General features: G+C 54.9%; 1 protein-coding gene across 6 annotated transcripts in view; it reads right to left on the bottom strand.

Moving 5' to 3' along the window:
• The window catches only part of GAK (cyclin G associated kinase), a 78,764-nt gene that overhangs the window by 4,338 nt on the left and 51,615 nt on the right, over window positions 1–22,811 (bottom strand). For all 6 annotated transcript variants that reach the window (XM_032135280.2, XM_058430083.1, XM_032135276.2 and 3 more), the window contains 6 exons: window positions 15,735–15,928; window positions 14,354–14,500; window positions 12,895–13,371; window positions 12,303–12,473; window positions 11,061–11,183; window positions 5,610–5,726 (listed from right to left, as the gene is read on the bottom strand). In XM_032135280.2, coding sequence (XP_031991171.1) covers window positions 5,610–5,726; window positions 11,061–11,183; window positions 12,303–12,473; window positions 12,895–13,371; window positions 14,354–14,500; window positions 15,735–15,928 — 1,229 coding nt within the window. The remainder of the gene's footprint in view (window positions 1–5,609; window positions 5,727–11,060; window positions 11,184–12,302; window positions 12,474–12,894; window positions 13,372–14,353; window positions 14,501–15,734; window positions 15,929–22,811) is intronic.

The following is a 22,811-nucleotide window of genomic DNA, read 5'->3' as shown; positions in this document are numbered from 1 at the left end:
GCATGAGACGCGGCTCGTCCCCCCGGCAATGCATGAGACGCGGCTCGTCCCCTCTCCACCGCAATCCCGCAATCCGTCAGAGACGCGGCTCGTCCCCCCGGGCAATGCGTAAGACTCCTCCGCGCTCCGGCCTCCTCCGCGCCAGTATTCCGTGTTGCCGGGTGTCTCGGCCTGTGCTTCCTGGCCATCGGATGTTGATGTGCTTGCTGGAGGTCCCTTAGTGTCTCTTGCCCATTTTTTTTTTTTTTGAGACAGAGTCTTGCTCTGTCACCCAGGCTGGAGTGCAGTGGCAGGATCTTGGCTCACGCAACCTCCGCCTCCCGGGTTCCAGCGCTTCTCCTGCCTCAACCTCCTGAGCAGCTGAGATTACAGGCGCATGCCACCATGCCCGGCTAATTTTTGTATTTTTAGTAGAGACAGGGCTTCTCCATGTTGGTCAGGCTGGTCTAGAACTCCCGACCTCAGGTGATCCGCCCGCCTCGGCCTCCCAAAGTGCTGGGATTACAGGTGAGCCACCGCGCCCGTCTCTCACGCATTGTGTAACTGGATTGCTTTCAGTTTGTTTTTGACTGTATTTTTATATTCTGTAGATGACTCCTTTGTCAAACAGGTGTTTTGGAAATATCTTCTCCCAGTCCGCAGCTCACATGCTCAGAGCTCTGAAACTGTGTCCACCTGTCCTCTTATGGGTGTGGTTTGGGTGGCGAGTCTACGAACTCTGCCCAGCCCCAGGTCACAAAGGTTTTCTCCTAAAGGCCCTGCATTCTGATGAGCTGTTCTGTAGAGGGCGGGCTTAGGACTTTGCCTATGGCTGCCCAGGTGCTGCAGCACCATCTGGTGAACGGGTTTTCTGCCTCCGTCTAAGCTCCGCTGTGTCTCTCTCGTGTGGCCTATTTCTGAGTCCTCTCTTCTCTCCACAGACATGTCTGTTTGCCATCACTGCAATGTTGATTTGTGGCTTCAGAGTAAGCCTCAAAGCCAGGAAGAGTGACTTCTCCCACGTCATTTTCCACTACAAATATTCCAGGCATGGCCGGGCGTGGTGGCTCACGCCTGTAATCCCAGCACTTTGGAAGGCCGAGGCGGGCGGATCACGAGGTCAGGAGATGGAGACCATCCTAACACGGTGAAACCCCGTCTCTACTAAAAATACAAAAAATTAGCCGGGCGTGGTGGTGGGCGCCTGTAGTCCCAGCTACTCAGGAGGCTGAGGCAGGAGAATGGCGTGAACCCGGTAAGGGGAACTTGCAGTGAGCAGAGATCAGGCCACTGCACTCCAGCCTGGGTGACAGAGCAAGACTCCGTCTCAAAAAAATAAACTATTCCAGGCATCTAGTCCATCTGTCTTTCAAATACACTGTACAGTAAGCTTGTTTATATCTAGGAAAATGCCTGCTGAGGCGCTGGCAGGAACTGTGTTAGGCTACAGATGCGCACAGGAGAGCGGCCACCTTACTGAGGAGCCTCCAGGCCGTGAGTGCAGCGTCCGTCCCTTCACTCGCATCTCCTCTGGTCTCTTTCACCACGGTTGGTTTTATAGTCCCACCATACAAGCCCTAGACATGTCTGGTCAGATTTATACCTAAATGTTTATTTTTTCTAAAAAAAAAAAAAAAAAGGTGATTGTAAATGGTACTGTTTTAAATGTTGGCTTCCTTGTATAATTGCAAGTAAACAGAAATAGGACAGATTTTTGTGTGTTGACCTCGTATCCTGCGACCTTACTGAACTCATAGTTCTAAAAGATCTTTGTAGGTTGCTTCAGAGTCCCTGCACAGACAATCATGTCATCTGCAGACAGGAGCAATTTTATTTCTCCCTTTGTAGTGCGTGTAACTTCTGACCTCCTTTTCTTGCCAAATGGCAGCAGCTGGGACTTCCGACAAGTAGAAGTGGAGAAAAGACACTCCTGCCCTGTTCCTGATTTTAGGAGGATGGTTAAAAATGATACTGGCTTGGCCGGGCAGGGTGGCTCACACCTGTAATCCCAGCACTTTGGGAGGTCACTTGAGGTCAGGAGTTTGAGACCAGCCAGGCCAACACGGTGAAACCCTGTCTCTACTAAAAATACAAAAATTAGCTGGGCGTGGTGGTGCATGTCTGTAATCCCAGCTACTCGGGAGGCTGAGGTGGGAGAATTGCTTGAAACTGGGAGGCGGAGGTTGCAGTGAGCCGAGATTATGCCACTGCACTCCAGCCAGGGTAACAGAGCAAGACTCTGTCTCAAAAAGAAAAAAAAAAAGATGTTGGCTGCAGGTTTCTTGAGACAGGGTCTTGCTCTGCTGCCCAGACTGGAGTGCAGTGATGCAATAAGAGCTCAGTCCCGCCTTGACCTCCTGGGCTCCAGCGATCCAAGTGATCTTCCCACCTCAGCTTGCCGAGTAGCTGGGACCACAGCTGCTCACCCCCACAGCTGCTCACCACAGCTGCTCACCCCCACAGCTGCTCACAGCTACTCACCCCCACAGCTGCTCACCCCCACAGCTGCTCACCACAGCTGCTCACCACATCTGGCTAATTCTTACAGGGGTCTCACTATATTGCTCAAGCTGGTTTCAAACTCCTGGGTTCAGGAAATCCTCCCACGTTGGCTCCCAAAGCACTGGGGTTACAGGTGTGAGCCACTCCACCTGGCCTGGCTGTGGGTTTCTAGACATGCTTGTTACCAAGTTGATGACGTTCTGCTCATGACTGGTTCTCTGACATTGTTACCATAAAAAGGTACTGAATTTTGTTAAATGCCTTTTCTGCATTGTTGATGTGATCACGACTCTTCAGCCAGTTAATATGATATTGGGTTAGTGCAAAAGTAACTGTGGTTTTTGCTATTACTTTCAATGGCAAAACCACAATTACTTCTGCAGCAACCTAAATAGATTTTGTTAACAATTCTGAAATGTCAGCCTTGTATTCCTGGAATAAATCTTACTTGATCTTGGTGTAGAATTCTCTTTATATACTGATAAATTCTATTTGCTGAAGTTTGGTTGAGGATCTGTGTGTATATTCATGGGGAATATGGGCCCAGTTTTCCTTTTTGGTGCTGTTACTGTCTGATTTGGTATCAGGGTGATAGTATGAGCTTCATAAAATCAATTAGAAAGTGCTCCCTCTCTCCTGCTTCCTGTGAGAGGGTGGAATTGGCATTCTCTCAACATTCCGTGAAATTCTCCAGTGGCCAAGGTGGGTCCACAGGTTTCCTTTTTGGGAAGTTTTTAATTATGAATTTATTTTCTTTGTATTTATAGAATTTTTCAAAGGATCTACTTGATATTGGGTAAGTTGTGGCAGTAACTGGTTTTGAGGAATTTGTCAATTTCACGGAAGTTGTCAAGAATACTGCACAGAGGCGCCTGCACCCGTGACCCTCGTAGAGCCTGTGGGGTCTGTGGTGGTGCCTCCTGCACCATCCCCCTTATTGATGACCCGGGTCACTCCTCCCCGCAGTCCCGGGAGAGGTCTGTGGGCTTCAGAACTGGCTTCTGTCCCTGTGTTCCACTGCACTGCCCGTGGCTCCTCATTCTTTCTTTAGTTCCGCTTGCTGTAGGCTTATTTCGCTCCTTTTTTTTCCCAAATGTCTTGTGCAGAGAGCTCAGGTTACTGCCGGGACATTCCAGCTTTTCCATAGCAAGCTCCCATGGCTGGGGGTGTCTCTGCACTGCCTGGTGGGGCCCTGGGCTTTCCTAGGCTGCACCTGCATCTTCACTCAGCTCCACACATCATTTCCCTCGAGACCTCCTCTCTGGCCCAGGTGTCGTTTGAAAGTGTGCTGTTTTGCCGGGCGCGGTGGCTCACGCTTGTAATCCCAGCACTTTGGGAGGCCGAGGCGGGCGGATCACGAGGTCAGGAGATCGAGACCACGGTGAAACCCCATCTCTACTAAAAATACAAAAAATTAGCCGGGCGTGGTGGTGGGCGCCTGTAGTCCCAGCTACTCAGAGAGGCTGAGGCAGGAGAATGGCGTGAACCCAGGAGGCGGAGCTTGCAGTGAGCCGAGATCGCGCCACTGCACTCCAGCCTGGGCAACAGAGTGAGACTCCGTCTCAAAAAAAAAAAAAAAAAAAAAAAGAAAGTGTGCTGTTTTGTTCCCAAGTGTGAAGATTCTTGCATTCTATTTCATGTGGTCAGAGAGCACACCGCGGAATCCTAGTTCTCTGAGGACAGGGCCTGCGTGGAGGAGGCTCCCACGGTGCATGCAAAGGTCCGTGCCTGCAGCTGGTGGGCCCTGCTGGCTGGTGCCTCCGCCCTTCTACATCCTCGCAGCCTTCGGTACAGCTGCTCCGTCCCGTGTCGGGACAGCAGTGCTGACGTCGCCAGCTATGATTTGGGTTTGTCTATTTTTCCCTTCAGTTGTATCGGCTTTGCTTTGTTCAAAATTGCTGTCTTCCTAGAAGGCAGGATGGTTTCAGGCCACCCACTGAGCCAGCAGGCGGAGGGCTGGGGCTGTGTCTAGGACACAGACGGCGGGGATCCCTGGGAGTCCACTCCTTCTGCCCCAGTGCCAGCTGCCCAGGGGAGTCAAGGCACACGCAGGTCTCCTCCCGAGGGCACGGCCCCCACAACCCCACCGTGCTCAGACAACATAAGACAGAAACCACAAAGGGAAAGAAAATACAAAAGAACACCGACAGAAACGCTCATGGATGTTCTCAAAAGACACAATAAATCCCCCAAATCACCCGAAACATAAAAAGAACATTCAAAGACGAAAAGACTCTTGGGACTTCATGACAGAACAGAAGGCACTTCAGATGCGAGCTCGTGAGCGCAGAGTGAGGACTCGAAGCCGGCCCGGGAGAGAGTGAGGACTCAAAGCCGGCCCTAGAGATCCGACGCCGACACCTGCTCGCAGGAATCTGAGGCACTCAGGGCGGACAGGAGAAACGATGAGACGGGAGATGCTCCCGGGGCTGAGCAGGAGCCGACGCCATCGCCTGGGGCTGCATGCTGGAGCATCCGGGGGTCACCGGCACCAACAAGGATCTCGAGGTGGAGCCACTTCCCACCCAGGATTCCACCCGACGGCCAGGCGAGTGCACGGGAGGCCCCTTCAGATGATCGTCCCCCCGCTGCCAACGCCTGTTCTGAGAAGCCACAAGGACCCCAGGGGGATGCATCTTGGGAGTGAACCCAGAGACTCAGGGGCGTCAGGTCAGCCCAAGGAGACTTGAAGCCACAGCGCCTGGGCCGGGCCTGAGGCAGACGCGGGACTGGAGAGGGTGGGCTCGGTTCTTGTGGCCGATAGCCAGCACGCTCCGAGAACAGCCTCGGGGGCTGAGCAGAGCCCAGCCACACTCCACTTCCGTGCAGAGACCCCACTTCCCAGATGGCCCCCACGGCCCTGAGGGCAGGACGGATCACAGGGCACAGTGCCGGTGGGGGCTGGCAGCAGCGCCAGCATCAGCAGCTCCTGGTTTTAGCTTGCCAGTTGGCAGTCGCCTGGAACCGGCGCAGACACGCTGTGCCCTTGGGCTCACTGTGCTCTGGGCTCGGGGGTCTTGGTGAACAGAGGCAAAGACTTCACTTTGGGCAGCTCAGAGTCAGACAGACAAGAATAAACCTCCTACAAGGAAACAGCTTCCACACCCCCAACATGCCCTCCATGTTACCTTGGAGGCCGGAGCTGAGGTCGCCAAGGTCAGCAAATGGGTCCGGGTTCTGAGACTTGGTCCAGCTGGCCTGAGAGCCACAAGGGGCCGGCTGACCTCCAGGAGAGAAGAGGGGGCCTGGAGAAGGGGCACAGGGCATTAGAACAAGCACCACCTGAAGTGAAACACACCCTCCTGGGACCTCCGATCGCGCCTCCTTACGACGTGACAGCCTTACTCCTGCCTGAGAGCTGGCACCTGCACGGCCTGCGTGCACGAGACCAGCCAGGACGGAGGTGTGTGTGGTGGACGCTGCCTCCATGCCCCATGCTGCTCCTCAGGGAAAACAGCTTCACAACTCACACCCAGAACCAAACCATGTTCCTATCATTAGGATTATGATTCTGCAGTACCACTTTCTGGAATCTATCTAAAATGTGAATGTTCTTCATGATACTCTTTATAACAGCATAAATTTGAGAATATCCTAAGTATAAAATCATAAAATACAGGCTGGGCAACATAGAAAGACCCTGTCTCTACAAAAAATAAAAAAAAATCCAGCCACAGCGGTACATGCGTCTGGTCCCAGCTACCCAGGGGGGCTGCAGTGGGAGGATCACTCGAGCCCAGGGGTTGACGGCTGCAGTGAGCCGAGAGTGATGCCACTACACTCAGCCCCAGTGACAGAATGAGACTCTGTCTCAAAAAAAAAAAAAAACCGTTGCAGAGCTACTTGATAGATGCTACGCAGTCATTAAAACCAGGCTCCATGTATAGAGTCCTCCTGGATCTATTCGAGGAAAAAGATGAATTCCTGAGGCCAAAAAATGAGCACAGAACGTGAAATGATTCTCAAAAGAAATACACGTAACCAAAACCACTCAAACTGAGAGTCAACCTCATTCATAAGAAAGAAATCAAACTGGCAAGACACCTTCGCAGTGATCATCCAACCAGGAGACAAACTGGAGATGGGAGCTGCCCCTGGGCAAAGACGTCCTGAAGCGCACTCAGGGGGACGGGCACCCAGGCCCTGGTGCACCTCACACTGCACTTGGGACGGGCACCCAGGCCCTGGTGCACCGTGCACTGTGCACTTGGGGGGATGGGCACGCCGTGGCACGCCTCGCACTGCACTGGAGGGGATGGGCACCCAGGCCCTGGCAGGCCTTCCACTGTGCACTCAGGGAGATGGGCACCCAGGCCCTGGCACGCCTCGCACTGCACTGGAGGGGATGGGCACCCAGGCCCTGGCACGCCTCGCACTGCACTGGAGGGGACGGGCACCCAGGCCCTGGCACGCCTCGCACTGTGCACTCGGGGGGACGGGCACCCAGGCCCTGGCGCGCCGTGCACTGTGCCTCTCGGAGCTCTGCGGACAGTGTGTGTTCCACCCGCCGAGGGCTGTGGCAACTCTGTGTCCAACACCATTTTCTGCACGCCATGCGCACTGTGTGTCCCTGTGCCCCATTTTGGGAATTGTAATATTTCAAACTTCTTCATGATTGCATCTGCTTTGATGATATGTGTTCCATGAGCTGATGCTGCTGCTCTAATTGTTTTGGGGTGCCATGAACTGTGCCCATAGAAGACGGTGAGCTTAACTGATAACGTGCTGTGGCTGCTCCACAGACCAGCCGCTCCCCGTCTCGCTCCTTCTCAAGCCTCCCTATTCCCCGAGACACGACCATACTGAAATTAGGCCAATTCAGAACCTACAACGGTCTGTAAGCATTCAAGTGAATCCCAGAGTTTCAAGTGTCTCACTTGAAATCAAAAGCTAGGAACGACTGAGCTTAGTGAGCGAGGCACGTCAAAAGCAGAGGAAGGCCGGGAGCAGCGGCTCAGGCCTGTGTTCCCAGCACAGTGGGCGGCTGAGGCAGGAGGGTGCTTGAGCCCAGGTGTTCAAGGTCAGCCTGGACAACACGAACCCCATCTCTACAAAAAATAAATTTAAAAAATTAGTTGGGCATGGCGGTGAGCGCCTGTAGTCCCAGCTACCCAGGAGGCTGAGGTGGGAGGATCCCTTGAGCCCAGGAGGTTGAGGCTGCAGTGAGCCATGATCGTGCCACTGCACTCCAGCCAGAGCAAGAGCAAGACCCTGTTTCTAAAAAAATAAAAAAAAGAAAGCCGAGATAAGCTACAAGCTGGGCCTCTTGCACCAGCAAGCCAAGTTGTGAATGCAAAGGAAAAGTTCCTGAAGGAAATTAGAATGCCACTCCAGTGAACACATGATGATAAGAACACGAACCAGCCCCACTGCCAATTAAGAGGAAGTTCGGGTGATCTGGAGAGAAGGTCAAACTAGCCACAACATCCCCCTAAGCCAAAGCCTAATCCAGAGCAAGGTCTCAACTCTTTCAATTCTATGAAGGTGGAAAGAGGTGAGGACGCTGCAGAAGAAAGCTGAAGCCAGTAGGGGCTGAGGCTGAAGGAAAGACGCCATCTCTGCAACGTACGAGTGCAAGGTGAAGCAGCAAGCGCTGACAGGGAAGGTGCAGCAAGTCATCCGCTAAGATCCGGCTGAGACCACTAATGAAGGGGCTGCACCCGCCAGACTCTCCACGCAGATGAGACGGCCTTGTATGGGAAGAAGACGCCATCTAGGACTTTCATAGCTAGAGAAGAGAAGTCAATGCCTGGCTTTAAGCCCTCACAGGACAGGCTGCCTCTCTTATGAAGGGCTAATGCAGATGGTGGCTTTAAATGAACACAGTGCCCATTCACCATTCAAAAACCCTAGTGCCCTTAAAAATGACTCTAAATCGACCGGGTATAGTGGCTCACGCCTGTAATCCCAGCACTTTGGGAGGCCGAGGTGGGCGGATCACGAGGTCAGGAGATCAAGACCATCCTGGCTTAACACAGTGAAACCCCGTCTCTACCAAAAATACAAAGAATTAGCCGGGCGCAGTGGTGGGCGCCTGTAGTCCCAGCTACTTGGGAGGCTGAGGCAGGAGAATGGCATCAACCTGGGAAGCGGAGCTTGCAGTGAGCCAAGATCACGCCACTGCACTCCAGCCTGGGCAACAAAGAGAGACACCGTCTCAAAAAAAAAAAAAGATTCTAAATTGACTTGCCTTGCGCCATAGAAATGGCACAGCAAAGCCTGGATGGCAGCCATCTGTGTACAGCATAGTTTATGGAATTATTTTAAGTCCACTGTTGAGATCTACAGCTCAGACAAAAGATTCCTTTCAAAATACGACTGTTCGCTGACAATACAGACAATGCAGCTGGTCACCCAAAAGCTCTGACAGACACGTACACGGAGAGTCACGCTGCTTTCGTGCCTGCTAACACCACCTCCGTTCTGCAGCCCTTGGACCAAGGAGTCGTGTAGACTTCCAAGTCTCACTGTTTAAGAAACACATTTCTCAGGCTATAGCAGCCACAGATTCCTCTGATGGATCTGGGTAAAGTTCACTGACAACCTTCTGGAAAGGATTCACCATTCTAGATGCCATTAAGAACATTCCCGGTTCACGGGAGGAGGTTAAAACAGCAACATGAACAGGAGTTTGGGAGAAGCTGATCTCAACCCTCAAGGATGACTTTGAGGAGTTGAAGACTTCAGTGGAGGAAGTCACTGCAGATGTGGTGGAAACAGCAAGAGAACTAGAATTAGAAGCGGAGCCTGAGGATGGAACCGAATTACTGCAATCTCAGGATGAAACAGATGAGGAGTTGCTTCTCACGGATGAGCAAAGAAAGTAGTTTACTGAGATGGAATCTAGTCCTGGTGAAGATGATGTGAACACTGAAATGAGGCTGAGGGTTTAGAATATTCCGTAAACTTAGTTGATACAGCAGTGGCAGGTTTGAGAGGACGGAAAAAGCTCCATGTGGGTAAATGCCATCCGAGAGCACTGCAAGCCGCAGGGAACCTTTTGTGAAAGGCAGAGACAATCACGTGGCGAACTTCATCGTCTTATTTTCAGAAACGGCCACAGCCACCCCAGCCTTCAGGAATCAGCACTGTCATCAGTCAGCAGCCGTCCACATTGAGACAAGACCCCCACCAGCAAGATCAGGATCGTTAGCATTTTTTAGCAATGAAGTATTTCTAAATCGGGGTAACTATATTTATTTTTTAGACATAATGCTATTGCACACTTAACAGACCATGGCCAGGCCGTGGTGGCTCATGCCTGTAATCCCAGCACTTTGGGAGGCCGAGGCAGGTGGATCAGAAGGTCAGGAGTTCGAGACCAACCTGACCAACATAGCGAAACCTGTCTCTACTAAAAATACAAAAATTAGCTGGGCGTGGTGGCGGGTGCCTGTAATCCCAGCTACTCAGGAGGCTGAGGCAGGAGAATCACTTGAACCCAGCAGGCGGAGGTTGCAGTGAGCCAAGATTGCACCACTGCACTCCACAGCCTGTGCAACAGAACAAGACTCCATCTCCCAAAAAAACAAACAAAAACCAGACTACAGTATAATGTAAATATAACTTTTAGCTGGGTGCAGTGGCTCACGCCTGTAATCCCAGCATCCTGAGAGGCTGAGGTGTGTGGATCGCCTAAGCCCGGGAGTTCTAGACCAGCCTGAGCAACATGGCAAAACTTTGTCTCCACAAAAAAAATTTAAAACGTAGCTGGGCATGGTGGCACATTGCCTGTGGTCCCAGTTACTCAGGCGGCTGGGGTGGGAGGATCGCTTGAGCCCAGGAGGTCAACAACGCTGAAGTGAGTAGAGATTGCGCCACTATGCTCCAGCCTGGGTGACAGAGCAAGACCCTGTCTCAAAAACAAAAACAAAAACAAAAACAAAACCCCACACAAAAAACTCCCGTAACTTTTATGCTTACTGGGAAAACAAAATCTGACTGGCTTTCTAGGGGAGTTCGCTTTGACTGTGGTCTGGAAGCAAACCTGCGACATTGCTGAGGCCGGTCCGAGACGCAGCGGCAGCATACGCATCTGCGCTACCAGAGACGCCGCGGGAGGGCCGGTTCCAGGGTGACGGGAAGGACAGACGCTCACAAACGCGACTGCTGTACGCGACCCCTTCCTGACAGGGCACGGGACATTGGCCGCAACACCGAAACAAGACCTGTGGGGTCAGCTTCACTCACAAACCCCTTCAGGAGGGAACAGCCACAGGGCGCTACAGGCAGAACAACCAGGTGGTCCACAGAGTGTGGGGCATGAAATCGCATCACAAACGCAGACGCCCTGCCGGGTGGGAGGAGAAGGACCCTTTGGGGGTGCTGCTGACGTTCAGGAGCTGCTGCAGCTCTGCGACGCCAAGTCTGTGTCCCTGTATACCCCAGTCACACCAGGTGAGTGAGGCCGCTGCAGCCATACCACAGCCTTGTTGTGGAGCCGGCACCACCAAGCACACCCCAGCCCTTCCTTCGGTCTCTGCGCAGAGAGGGCCCTGTTACAGGCATGTGTGAAATAGAGACGGGCCACAGCAGCTGCACGTCCTGGGAGCCCCGTCCTTGGTGGGTGGTGGCCATACCTTCCGTGGCTGGCGTGGGGGCCACTGCCGACGCTGCAGTCTCGGTCCAGGCAGCCCATCCTCCCAGCAGGTCTGGGTTGCTGGACGAGGCTGTCATCTTGCTGGGCTCTCCTGGCAGATCCCCTGGGAAGAAGGAACCAGGAGAGAGCACAATTTGGTGTCTCAGCAGTAGCCAAATGTGGTGCAGCGCCAGGCTGTGCTCGGGGCCCCAGGAGCCGACACCTCTTGCACCCAGGCTGAGCTGAGGCTGGGCTGACGGCCTCTCTCTTCCTGACGGGCCCTGAGGATGCATCACGTCACACAGAACTGAGCGAGTGGACGTAGGGGCACCAGCAGGCAGAGCAGCTCGCAGGCGAGGCTGAGAACAAGCATCTGCGCGTTCCCATCCGAAAGGGTTTGTCAGGACCCCACTTTCTGCAGCCATCCCCACAGCCTGCGTTCCCGCCTCTCCTAAAACCCACCAGAGCCCGCGGTGGCTCCACCTGGCTGAGCTGCCTTCGGCAGACAGAGGGCCCAGCAGGTCCTGTCTGCCCTGGCTCTGGCCACGCAGCACACCTCTGGCGGCCCCCGCCCCAACGCTGCAAGGCTGCGCTCCACACGCTCACCCACAAGACATCCTGCAATGGTCACCATCGTCACCCCAGAGCGCACCACGGACCACGCTGCTGCCTCCTCAGGAGAGAGAACCCGGGCTCCTTCCCCTAGGACCACACTGGAGGGGCAGCCCAGCCGTCTCCCAGGGCCTGGCCCACAGGCGTCTGTCTAAACAAGCCATGCTGTGCCCGGCGCCCAGCCTCCTCCTCACAGACACAGCGCCCCAAGGCCCCCGCTGCACTCAGACCAGGTCAGCTTCCCGGACCCTGGGTCCCCCAACTGTCTCCCTCTGACCTCTCAGCCCCACACAAGCTCTGCGTGCAGGTGGCCTTCTCTGCTAACAGCTGCAAGGCCTGGGCCTGAGGAGGCCTCGAGAAACACCTGTTGCCAGTCACAGACGACCGAGGCACGGCAGGCCCCCACAACCTGTTCCAGGTTTGGGGATCGTTCGAGGAGACAGAGCAGGGAGCAGTCTGTCCTGACCTCTGGGACGTCCTGCAGGATGCTTGGGCCACAAGGAAGGGCACCTGGAGGCCACACAGTCCAGCCCCACCACTGCCTGAGACCCACAGCTCTGCTTCCCACCACAGGCTGCGGTCCTGAGGGAGGCAGTCACAGAGAGCTGGCTGCCAGGCGAGAGGCGCTTACCCAGGTGCAGGAAGTCGGCGCTGCAGGACGGGGGCGGAGCGCTGTGGGCAGACGGGAAGGATGGTGGGACGGTCACAGAGTCAGGATTGAGAAATTCGCTGAAGAGATCAGGATTGGTGCAGGGCTGGGAGTCGCTGCCTGAAGACAGCAGGAGCGGGCCAAAGGGGTCAGCTGTGGGGACAGGCGGGCATGGGGAGGACTCAGCCCGGCTGCCTGAGGACAAAGGAGCCCAGCTCTGGAGTCAGGTCTGCCCAAGAGGCCACTCCAGCTGGGCAGCCCAGACCCCACGGCTGCCCTCGCAGGGGCACTGAGGCAGTCAGCCCAGGGGCTCCCCGTGCCCCACGCCTCAGGATGACTTTCCCACAGACACAGCAACACTGCTGAGATGGAGAAGCCGGCAGCTCCCAGCCTGTGAGCTCAGGCAGGCAGCGCAGAACCCTGCCGTGACCCCGAGGCTGCTCCTGGGGGAGGTGGGGGGAGGGCACGTTCCCTTCCTGCAGGCACCTTTGAGACATGCCCATGCAGTGAGAATGACTCAGCCTCATCACTCATCTACCGTGAAGCCACTCGCCTTCAGAACAGAAACACGTACCAGCGGCAGGGGGCCCTCCTCTTGGGGTGCTCTGCACGCTCAGGGGAGGGGCCGGGCTTGCCAGGAGCAGGGGGGCCTCACCGAGCAGATCCTCCGGGGGCCCCTGGGAGGCGGCCTCGGGGGGCCCAAGGAGGCAGCTGAGCAGGTCGGTGTTGCTGGAGGGGGCCCTGCAGGCCTGCGGGGGTACAGCTGGCCCTGCGCCCACCTCGGAGTGCAGGCCCAGGAGGTCCACCCCGTCTTCCTGTGGCACAGGCTCCGGCAGCACAGCCGGCGTCTCCACCTCAAAAACCAAGTCCTGCTGTACCAGTCCTGCTGCCGGGCCGGGGGGCTCCAGGTTGGCCCTGGGCTCCTGGCCCTCGCTGGAGATCGGGGAGCCCCCTTCGTCTGACACCTCACTCTCGTCTCTGTCCTCCATCAGGGCAGACTCGCTCTCCTTGGGAGAGGCATTTTCTGCACCTGTCTCTGCCTCTTTCTCTTCTGTGAAAAAGAAACAAAACCACAGGCTGGTGAGACCACACGGCCAGCACCAGGGTCCCCACGGCACGTCCCCTCAGGGCCTCCTCGGCCCACGGCCTTGGCGAACCCACATGGCCAGCACCAGAGTCCCCATGGCACGTCCCCTCAGGGCCTCCTCGGCCCAGGGCCTTGGTGAACCCACATGGCCAGCACCAGGGTCCCCACAGCATGGCCCCTCGGCACCTCCTCGGCCCAGGGCCTTGGCGAGTGCTGCAGAAGCTTCTGGGCGGGCGGTGGGCGGGGGGGTTGTTCCTGAGGTGTCTCCAGCACGCCCACCTCCAGCCTGTGCCTCAAGGGTCTGCCTGCGGCTCTCTCCGCCTGGGCCTCCGCAGTGCCTCAGGCTGAGTCACGTGGGGGCCGCATGGCAGCACTGAGGGGGAGGAACACCAATCGAGGGTGCTCTGGGAACAGGCAGTGGAAGGGACGACCCTGCTGGGACGGCCAAGGGTGCTGGGACAGGAAGTGGCAGGGGCGTCCCTTGGGGTGTGTCTGGGGCGAGGTCCAGTGACGGCGCCCAGGTGTTTTCCTGAAAAGCCTCGGAGGGGCTGGGAGCCCACTGGGGGCTGTGGGCAGAGAGAGGTGTGGGATACCCAGGTGGGGACAGACTGTCCCTCCGCCCAGGCCCTTCCCCTGTACCCAGGGGCCCCGCCAGCATGGCCCACGCTGCCAGACTCCCCAGGCCCACAGACTGGGGTGAAGAGCGAGGGTCAGCATTTCAGACTTTGTGGGCATGTTCTTTTCTTTTCACCTTTAAAAAGATATGAAATCATTCTTAGCTCACGAGCCATTAAAGAACGGGCTGACGTGCCAGGTGCACAGCCCCACTGTGGTGCAGCTCAGCTCTGCCCAAGGCCCGTCTCCCAAGACGCTTGCCCTGCCCCAGGACACCTCCAGACCAGGGGCCTGCCCTCTGCAAGTGGCCCGGTCCAGGGACGCTGCCTACCCTGCCAGTCCAGCGTGTGCAGGAAGCGGCTGGCGTCCGCGCTGCTGCTTGGCGGTGAGTCGGAGTCCGTGGGTTCGGCTTCCGGGGACCCTGCCCCAGCATCATACTGAGCCGTGGAGCCTGGCTGCCGGGGAAGCTCCGGCTTCCCTGCAGGAGACAGAGGGCGTCAGGGCACCGGCACTGGCCAGCAGCCTCGGGGCAACACTGACCCCAGAGCTGGGAAGTGCAGCCAGGCGGGCGCCAGCCCCGTGGCAGGCCAGGCCACTGGTAAAGCAGACCAATGACATGACGGGGAGGGGATCTCTGTGAACAGATTCCTGCTATCCACTCGGATGCCGCTCTGGACCATGCGTGCGCACTCGGGCACAGCACACGCACAAGGAACCCACCACTGAGGCATCAAACGCCACAGATGCAGGGTACACATGAATACACACAGCACACAGATGCACAGTACACACACACACACAGCACATACACAGATGCAGGGTACAAATGAATGCACATACAGCGCACACACAGATGCACGGTACACACGAATGCACATACAGCACACACACAGATGCACGGTACACACGAATGCACACACAGAACACACAGATGCACGTGGTACACACAAATGCGCACACAAACACAGATGCACGGTATACACGAATGCACACACAGCACATACACAGATGCGTGGTACACGCAAATGCACACACAAATGCACTGTACACACGAATGCACACACAGATGCACAGTACACAGGAATGCACACACCACTCGTGCACACACATATATGGCACATGGGCACACACCACCCATGGACACATACACAGCACGCACATGTCACACATACAGCCTCTTTCAGGGACGCTGAAGATGCTCAGAAAAAAAACGCAAACACTGCAAACCGAGAGCCGAGAACAAGCGTGGCGTGGGCAGTGGGCGGCCCTGGGCCCACCTGCCAGCGCTTCCTGGGCTGCCTTTTTGAAGAGCGAAAGGAGCGAGGGTTCTGTTCCACGTGCTGCCAGCAGGCCCGAGGCTCACAGTGAGAGTGGACGTGTGTCCAGCACACGTGACAAAAATCTGACCCAGACACACACCCGGGACAAAACCCCGCTTCGCTCCAGGAGCCCGGGTTTTCCTGCCTCTGCCTCTGTCCCTGCCCACGGGCCTCAGAAATTGCAGCCTGCGAGTCCTCCTTCTCTGGTGTAGCTGGTGGTGGTGTCCAACATCCACGACGGAGTTTCCAAAACCTCCTGCAGCCCAAGCTGCTCAGGGCCTGGGTGCAGCAGCAGGCGCGGTGGCCCAGCCCTGCCAGAGTTCGGCCAAAGGGGTCTCTCTCCACAGACACTCACCAGAACAGGATTCCCTCGATTCACCTGCGGGATCTTACCAAACTTAGACAGAATGTCTTGCTGCTCCTCCCGGCTGGAAAACAGGATTTTGGGGTTCAGCCCCCTCATGCTCGAGTTCTCCCATGGCGGGGCTTCCTGGCTCGGCCTGTCCCTGGGCTCCACCTCCACTTCTAGGTTCACTTGAAATAAATCCGGGTATTTCTCTTGAATGTCACACGCGTCCAGGTCATACCTGCAGTTACGAGTAGACGCCACTTAGGAAGGCTGTCCAAGTCGTCTGTAAGTCCCTTGAACATTCACTAAAGAAACGTGCATGGAAACAGATGGCAGCTGCAGGCAGCGGGGCGAGAACAACCAGGGCAGCTGGCCACCCCCGCCTGCGGAAGCTGGAGCCCTGTGAGCCGACCCAGCAGCTGTCCCAGGAACCCACAGGGCACCAGCACCCCCTGGTCACGGCCCCAGAAGAGCCTCATTTCACTCGCTCCTCGGACGTCACAGTGGGGATGCCCGCGACTGTGTTCAAGGCAGAGGGGCACCGGGCGGGGCCACCATGTTTCCTGCAAGTCCGGGGAGGACGCGTGCTCAGAGCAGATGGGACAACGTCCCACAGCCGGCGACTCTGGCACCCAGGCAGGCAGCTCTGAGGTGGGACCCCAGGTTTCCAAGGCAGGCGTTGGCCCTCACTGCCCAGCATACACAGACTTCGGCCACCTGGCAGCTCAGAGCACGTACTCTGGGATACTAAACGTGTTTTCCACAAAAATGACGACGTCTGCCCTGACAAAAATCCACAACTGTCAACAGATGCCCATAAAACCAAGACCTCTAGAATCTGGCTGCCAGGGAATTGGGAACAGGATTCCGGGGAAAACAAAGCCGTGTCCACCATGGGGCTGGGGAGGCAGCACTGGCTGAGCTGTGGGGAGCAGGGGCAGGGATCAACAGGGCCCGCCTTGGGGTGTTGGCCGCACGAGGAGACAGGTGTGACCTGACACTGACCATTTCCTGGCCCCACAGCTCTCTAAGGAATTCCAGGCTATTTCACACATTTCCTATGATCATCTTTGATCTCACTGTCATAAACTGCACTGATAAGCCCGGGCTCTCCAGCGGGCAGCAGGCCCCCCATGCCTGTCTTATTTTACGCCACCTAAAATCTCTACATGTTGAATTTTGTATACCTAAGAAAATAAAGAAGAAATACAAGAGTGGCGGCCGGTTCCTGGAAAACCCAGGCTACCAGTGTCTGCAGGGCCAGGAGCACCCGGAGCAGAATGAGATATGCCGAGGGAGGGCAGGGCCGGGAACAGCCAGAGCAGGGTGGGATACGCCGAGGGAGGGCAGGGAGACAGGCCTGGCGGTCTGTGTGGGTCAGAACCACTGCTGGTTTTAAATGTCACTTCTCTGAGCTCCACACATGCCTGTGATGTGTGAAGGCCTCTAGTTTGCCCCTTCCTGCTCACCCCTAAAACATCCTCTCCCTGCACGAGGGGAGAGCACCCTGTGCCTGCCCTGAGGGGTGGCCAACCTCATGCAGAGCAGCGCCCCCTCGATGCCCACTCAGGGCTCTGGGTGGAGGTGGCCACGGGCGAAGCCAGGACTGACGTGCACTCCAGCCGGGGCCAACACGAGCTTCCCCCTGCACCCGAGCCTCTCTGCGTGCCTCTGTCTGTCGTCAGGAATGGCAAGGACTGCACAGCGGTGGCACAGCTGGCGTGGAGATGTGCAGGAGGCAACGTCTGCAGAGGAGCCAGCAGAGAATCCGACGGCCACTGCAGCGGAGGCTCAGATCGGTCACGACCGAGCGCAGAGAGGCACAGCGGGAGGGGCACGGAGGGAGGGAGTGTGTCGGACAGACAGGCTTGGGTCCTGGGACAGACCGAACTTGGGCAGCCCCAGAGGGAGTGCTGCTCATGCCCAGCCTCCCTCCCCCAGCTGCCCCTTGAGATGGCCTTGGGCACCGGGCCTGTGGGCTCGGCTCACCCAGCCTGGCGCTGAGGGCACAATGAGGTCTGTGAGCAGGGCTGGCCACTCCCGAGAGCCCTGGACTGCAGAGGACACGGCCTCTGGCACTGTACTGCCAGACTAGCTCCAACAGGGCAGAGGGGATTCCTGACAGGCTCAGCTGTTACACCTGTGCCATGGCTGCAACCCTGTGCCCCTCACCCAGGCACAGCGCAGGCTCGCCATGCAGGGAACACGCCTCTCACTCAGGCACAGCGCAGGCTCGCCATACAGGGAACACGCCTCTCAGGCACAGCGCAGGCTCGCCATGCAGGGCCCACGCACGCTCCACGTGCTCCTCTCCTGCTGCCCCGTGTCTAACTTCACATTCAGCCATCTCATTAGATCTATCTGCTCGTTCTGAGTGTGCAGGCTCCTTAGGGTTTCTTGCTGAAAACAATGATGCTACCTGTGAAAAGCAACAGCTGACACTTCCACTTCTTCCGCCCTTTCTTTCTTTTTCCTGCCTTACTGCACTGGCTAAGACCGACCATAAAATCCTGGATAGTGGGAATGAAACCCTTGCTCTGTTGGCAAACTCAGGAGGGAAACGTCCAGATGGGTCATGAGCAGCTGTGGTGCTTTAGGGTTTCTGTGGCTACTCTTCATTGGCCTAAGAAGGTTTCCTTCTGTTCCTCTCTGCTGAGCACTTTGAGGAGAAAGGAGCCCTCATTCTTATCATGCTTTATCTGCGAAAACTTCACCTGGTTTTTGCCTTTGCTCGGCTAACGTGGTGAATTACGGTGACTGACCAACTTTCAAATGTTAAAACCACTTCACGTTCCTGAAATAAACCAGATGTCAAGACATGTTACCCGTTACGTAACACTAGGTTCTTTTAGCTAACATTTTGTTTAGAATTTTTCTATCTAAATTCCTGAGATCTGGCTTGCAATTCTCCTTTCCTACGAGGTTCTTTTGTGTGCGCACACAATCACGGCTCACCACAGCTCACTTAGGCCTCCCAGGCCCGAGTGATTCTCCCACCTCAGCCTCCTGAGTAGCTGGGGCCACAGGCGTGCGCCACCACATCCGGCTGATTTAAAAATTTTTTTTTTGTAGAGACAGGGCCTCACCATGTTAACTAGGCTGGTCTCGAACTTCTAGCTCAAGTGATCCTCCCATCTTAGCCTTCCAAAGTGCTGGGATTACAGGCGTGAGCTGCGGTGCCCGGCCTGCAGGAAGATCTTAAATTACAGAATACATTTCTTTCACAGACGTTCCAATGCCGTATTTCTTCGTAGGTGTGTTTTGAGAGGCATTTGTCAGATAATTTGCCCATTCCACTCAGAATGGCGCTCCTGCCCGCACCTCACACGCTGTCTGAACGTCTACGGAACCCCAGTCTCCCTTGGTTTCCCGCCCTGGGAGTCCGTGTTCTGTCTCCCTCTCTTGACCAGAGGAGTTGTTAAGGATTCAATTAATCTTTTCAGATAATCCAAAGAAACATCTTTTGGCTTTACTGACTTTTCCTATAGTACACTTGCTTTTTTTCTGAGATGGAGTTTCACTTGTCACCCAGGCTGGAGTGCAATGACACGATCTCGGCTCACTCCAAGCTCCGCCTCCCGGGTTCAAGCGATTCTCCTGCCTCAGCCTCCCAAGTAGGTGGCGTCCACCACCACGCCCATCTAATTTTTGTATTTTTAGTAGAGATGGAGTATCACCATGTTGGCCATGCTGGTCTTGAACTCCTGACCTCAGGTGATCCACCTGCCTCAGGCTCCCTAAGTGCTGGGATTACAGGCATGAGCCACCATGCCTGGCCAGTATGCTTGTTTTTAACTGAATTCTGTTCCTACCTTTGATTATTTTTTTCCACCTACTTTTTTGAGTTTAATTTGCTGTTCTGTTTCTAACTTCTTGAGATAACGAGTTTAGGTCATCAACTTCCAACATTTTCTTTTTTTTTTGAGACAGGGTTTTGCTCACAGCTCACTGCAGCCTTGCAGCCTTGATCTCCCAGGTTCAAGCAATCCTCTTGCCTCCCAAAGTGTTGGAATCACAGCTGTAAGCCACTGTGCCCAACCAACCTTTCTTCCTTTTAATGTATGAGTTTAGGTTACAAATTTCCTCTAAACCCTGCTTTAGATGCACCCCACACATCTGGTAAGTGGCATTTTGATTATCACTGCCTTTAAAATATCTTCTCATTTCAACAGTGATTTCCTGTTTGGCACACAGGTTACTGAATGAGCATACGGTCTCTGGGTGTTTTCCTGTCACTGATTCCCACTTTAATCCACTGTTGAGATGTCTTGAGACTTGCTGTACTACCCAACGTGGAGTCCACTTTTAATAAACGCCCACTTGAACAGATGCCATTTCTCCAAGTATTTGCTGAAGTTTGCAAAACTCAGGTCAGGTTGGTTAAACCTTGTAAAAAAAACTATATCTTGATGTTCCTGTCTACCTGTTCCACTGCCCGGGGAGAGAGGCGGCCATCAGCGTGGGCCTGTCAACTTCACCCCCCTTCTGCCCCTTTGTGCTGCCTGTACTGAAGCCATGTCATCGCCCTCGCCCCTGCAGCGTCACCCGTCACCTGCTGCCTTGGTCTGTCCCACCTGATATCAACAGTGACACCAGCCTTCTTCCTGCTATGGTCTGCATGGCAAGCAATTTCCAATTATTCCACTTCAGCCTTGCTGGGTCTCCGTGTGCATGGGTTTTGAAGTATGGCTCCTGTAAGCAGTACAGACTTCAGTTTTGTGTGAGCTTGGTTTCTAATCCAGCCCGATTAACTGGAGTGTGTCTTCTATTCACCTTCAATGGGATGACTGACAGGCACCGCGGGGCGTCGGTCTACCAGCTGGCTGTTTTCTATCTATATCCCATCTGGGTTTGTTTCTTTATCTCTACGTTGTTCTTGTGAATTAATCACATATTTTTTGTTCCATTTTTCTTCTTGATTGTATCTTTAATCTGCCCTAGGGATAGGTACATTCCCTGCTTCCTGGTGACGGAGCTCCTGAAACACATTCACTTGGTTAATCCCCTCCTCGGCTGTGCGTGTGTGTGCACGCGTGCTGCTGTTCCTGCTGGTGTGTGCACAGGTGTGCACTGGTGCTCCTGCTGTCACGTTACTACCAAACAGGTTTTAAGACCCACGGGACGTTAGTATTGGTGTTTTAAGCAGCTGATGCTGGTGTCATTTCACCACAGTCATGCATTCCAGCCTCCCTGCCCTTCCTTCCCTAGGCCGCAGGCTTTGCAGGCTTGCCTTGGATATTTGCTGAAATGGAGCAGTTCTGCCAACAATCAACTCTCTCATCCTTTGCTTGGCTGAAGACATCTTTAACTGGCTTTCATATTTCAAGGATAATTTCACCGGAGATAGAATTCCCGTATTTTTCTCTCAGCACCTTAGAGACAGCGCACCACGGCTGCCTTCGGGCGTCTCTCGGCACTTTAGAGACAGCACGTTAGAGACAGCGCACCACGGCTGCCTTCGGGCGTCTCTCGGCACTTTAGAGACAGCGCGCCACAGCTGCCTTCCGGTGTCACTCTGCAGGTCATGCATTCCCACCCCTGTCCCGTCCCCAGGGGCTGGAGATTGTTCTCTTTGGGTTCCAGCAATTCAACCAGGATGCTCTGAGGTACTGAACCTCTTTTCTTCTTTTTGTTAAAAAAAAAAAAGTATCCTCTTTGGCGTCTGCAGAGCTTCTGATTCCATGGTTCTGATGTCCTCCATCAGTTTAGGAAAATTTTTGGCCAATGATTTTTCAAGTATTATTTCTGTTCCACTCTCTCTCTTCTCCTAGAACTTCAGTAAAAGCACACCAGGCCCCCACGGTGCCAGTCTCTCTCATGACCCTTTCTGCACGTGTCTCCTTCCGTCGTTTCTTCACTGCGCTGCCATCGAAGATCTTTTCTACCAATTCACCGTCTGTTCTGCTGTGCCTATTCCACTGTTAACCATGTACTGAAGCCTTCATTTCGGCTGTAATATTTTTCAGTTCTAGAATTCACATCTGTCTCCTTTTTATGTTCCAGATCTCTGGCGAAATTCCCATCATTCCCCGGACTTTCTTGAATAATCAATCAGTTACCAAAGTCCCTGCCTCCTGCCTCCAGCATCTGAATCCCCGACAGGTCCTTCACCGACATTTTCCTCGTCACCATCAGTACCTTGGTCTTTAAAACACTATTTTAAGCACCACCTCCACCGTGGCTGAAAACTCTAAGAGCACTGGGTGTTTTTCTTCCTCCAAAGGAGGAAAAAAGAAATGAAATTATTAAAGTTGTGAATATGTGAGTTAAAAAAAGAAAAGCGTAAGACACAACAAAGACAAGAGATGTAAAAAAAGAATCACAGAGACAGAAAAACACAAGAAGACGCCCCGGTCTCCCGGTGCAGGCCGTCCGTGACAGCAGCAGGCACCAGCTCTTCCTGAGCTCACCCAGGCCAGGCCAGCACCCCTCCCAAGGTGCAGAACCCCCCAGCATCCCCATGGGGCTGGCCCAAGGCTTCCCTTTGTCTACTGGGTAGGAACCAAGAGCACAGAGCCTGGAACACAGCAGGCCCTGCAGCCACAGCCTCTGTCTTGGAAGCCGCCGTGGGTGCCCCCTCTGGCTCCTGGAACAACGTTTGTTCCACTGTGTCTTGGCGGATAAGCCTGCCTGTGGTTGAGTAGAAAGATCTCCAGTTAAATGGGAGGCCGAGGCGGGCGGATCACTTGAGGTCAGGAGTTCAAGACCAGCCTGGCCAACATAGCGAAACCCACCTCTACTAAAAATACAAAAATTAGCCATGCGTGGTGGTGCAGACCTGTAATCCCAGCTACTCAGGAGGCTGAGGCGAGAGAATCGCTTGAGCCTGGTGGGTGGAGTTGCAGTGAGCCGAGATCGCGCCATTGCACTCCGGCCTGGGTGTTAGAGCGAGACTCTGTCTCAAAAAAAAAAGACCTCCAGTAAGAATCAGAACGCCCGGGTGTGAGAGCCTGCTCTGCTGCTCACCGCATCTGCACCTGAGCCTGCAGAGGGCAGGGTATGCACAGGTGGGCGCCGAAGTCAAGAGGACAGGGAGCTAACAGGTGCTGGGCATGGCGAGGGTGAGGGCCATCCCGTGGCTGTGCTTGTTTACAGAGGGAGCTAACAACAGAGTGTGAGCT

The sequence above is a fragment of the Hylobates moloch genome, unplaced genomic scaffold (assembly GCF_009828535.3).
Source record: "Hylobates moloch isolate HMO894 unplaced genomic scaffold, HMol_V3 SCAFFOLD_17, whole genome shotgun sequence".
Lineage (NCBI taxonomy): Eukaryota > Metazoa > Chordata > Mammalia > Primates > Hylobatidae > Hylobates > Hylobates moloch.
This window is presented reverse-complemented; position numbering and strand designations above follow the sequence as displayed.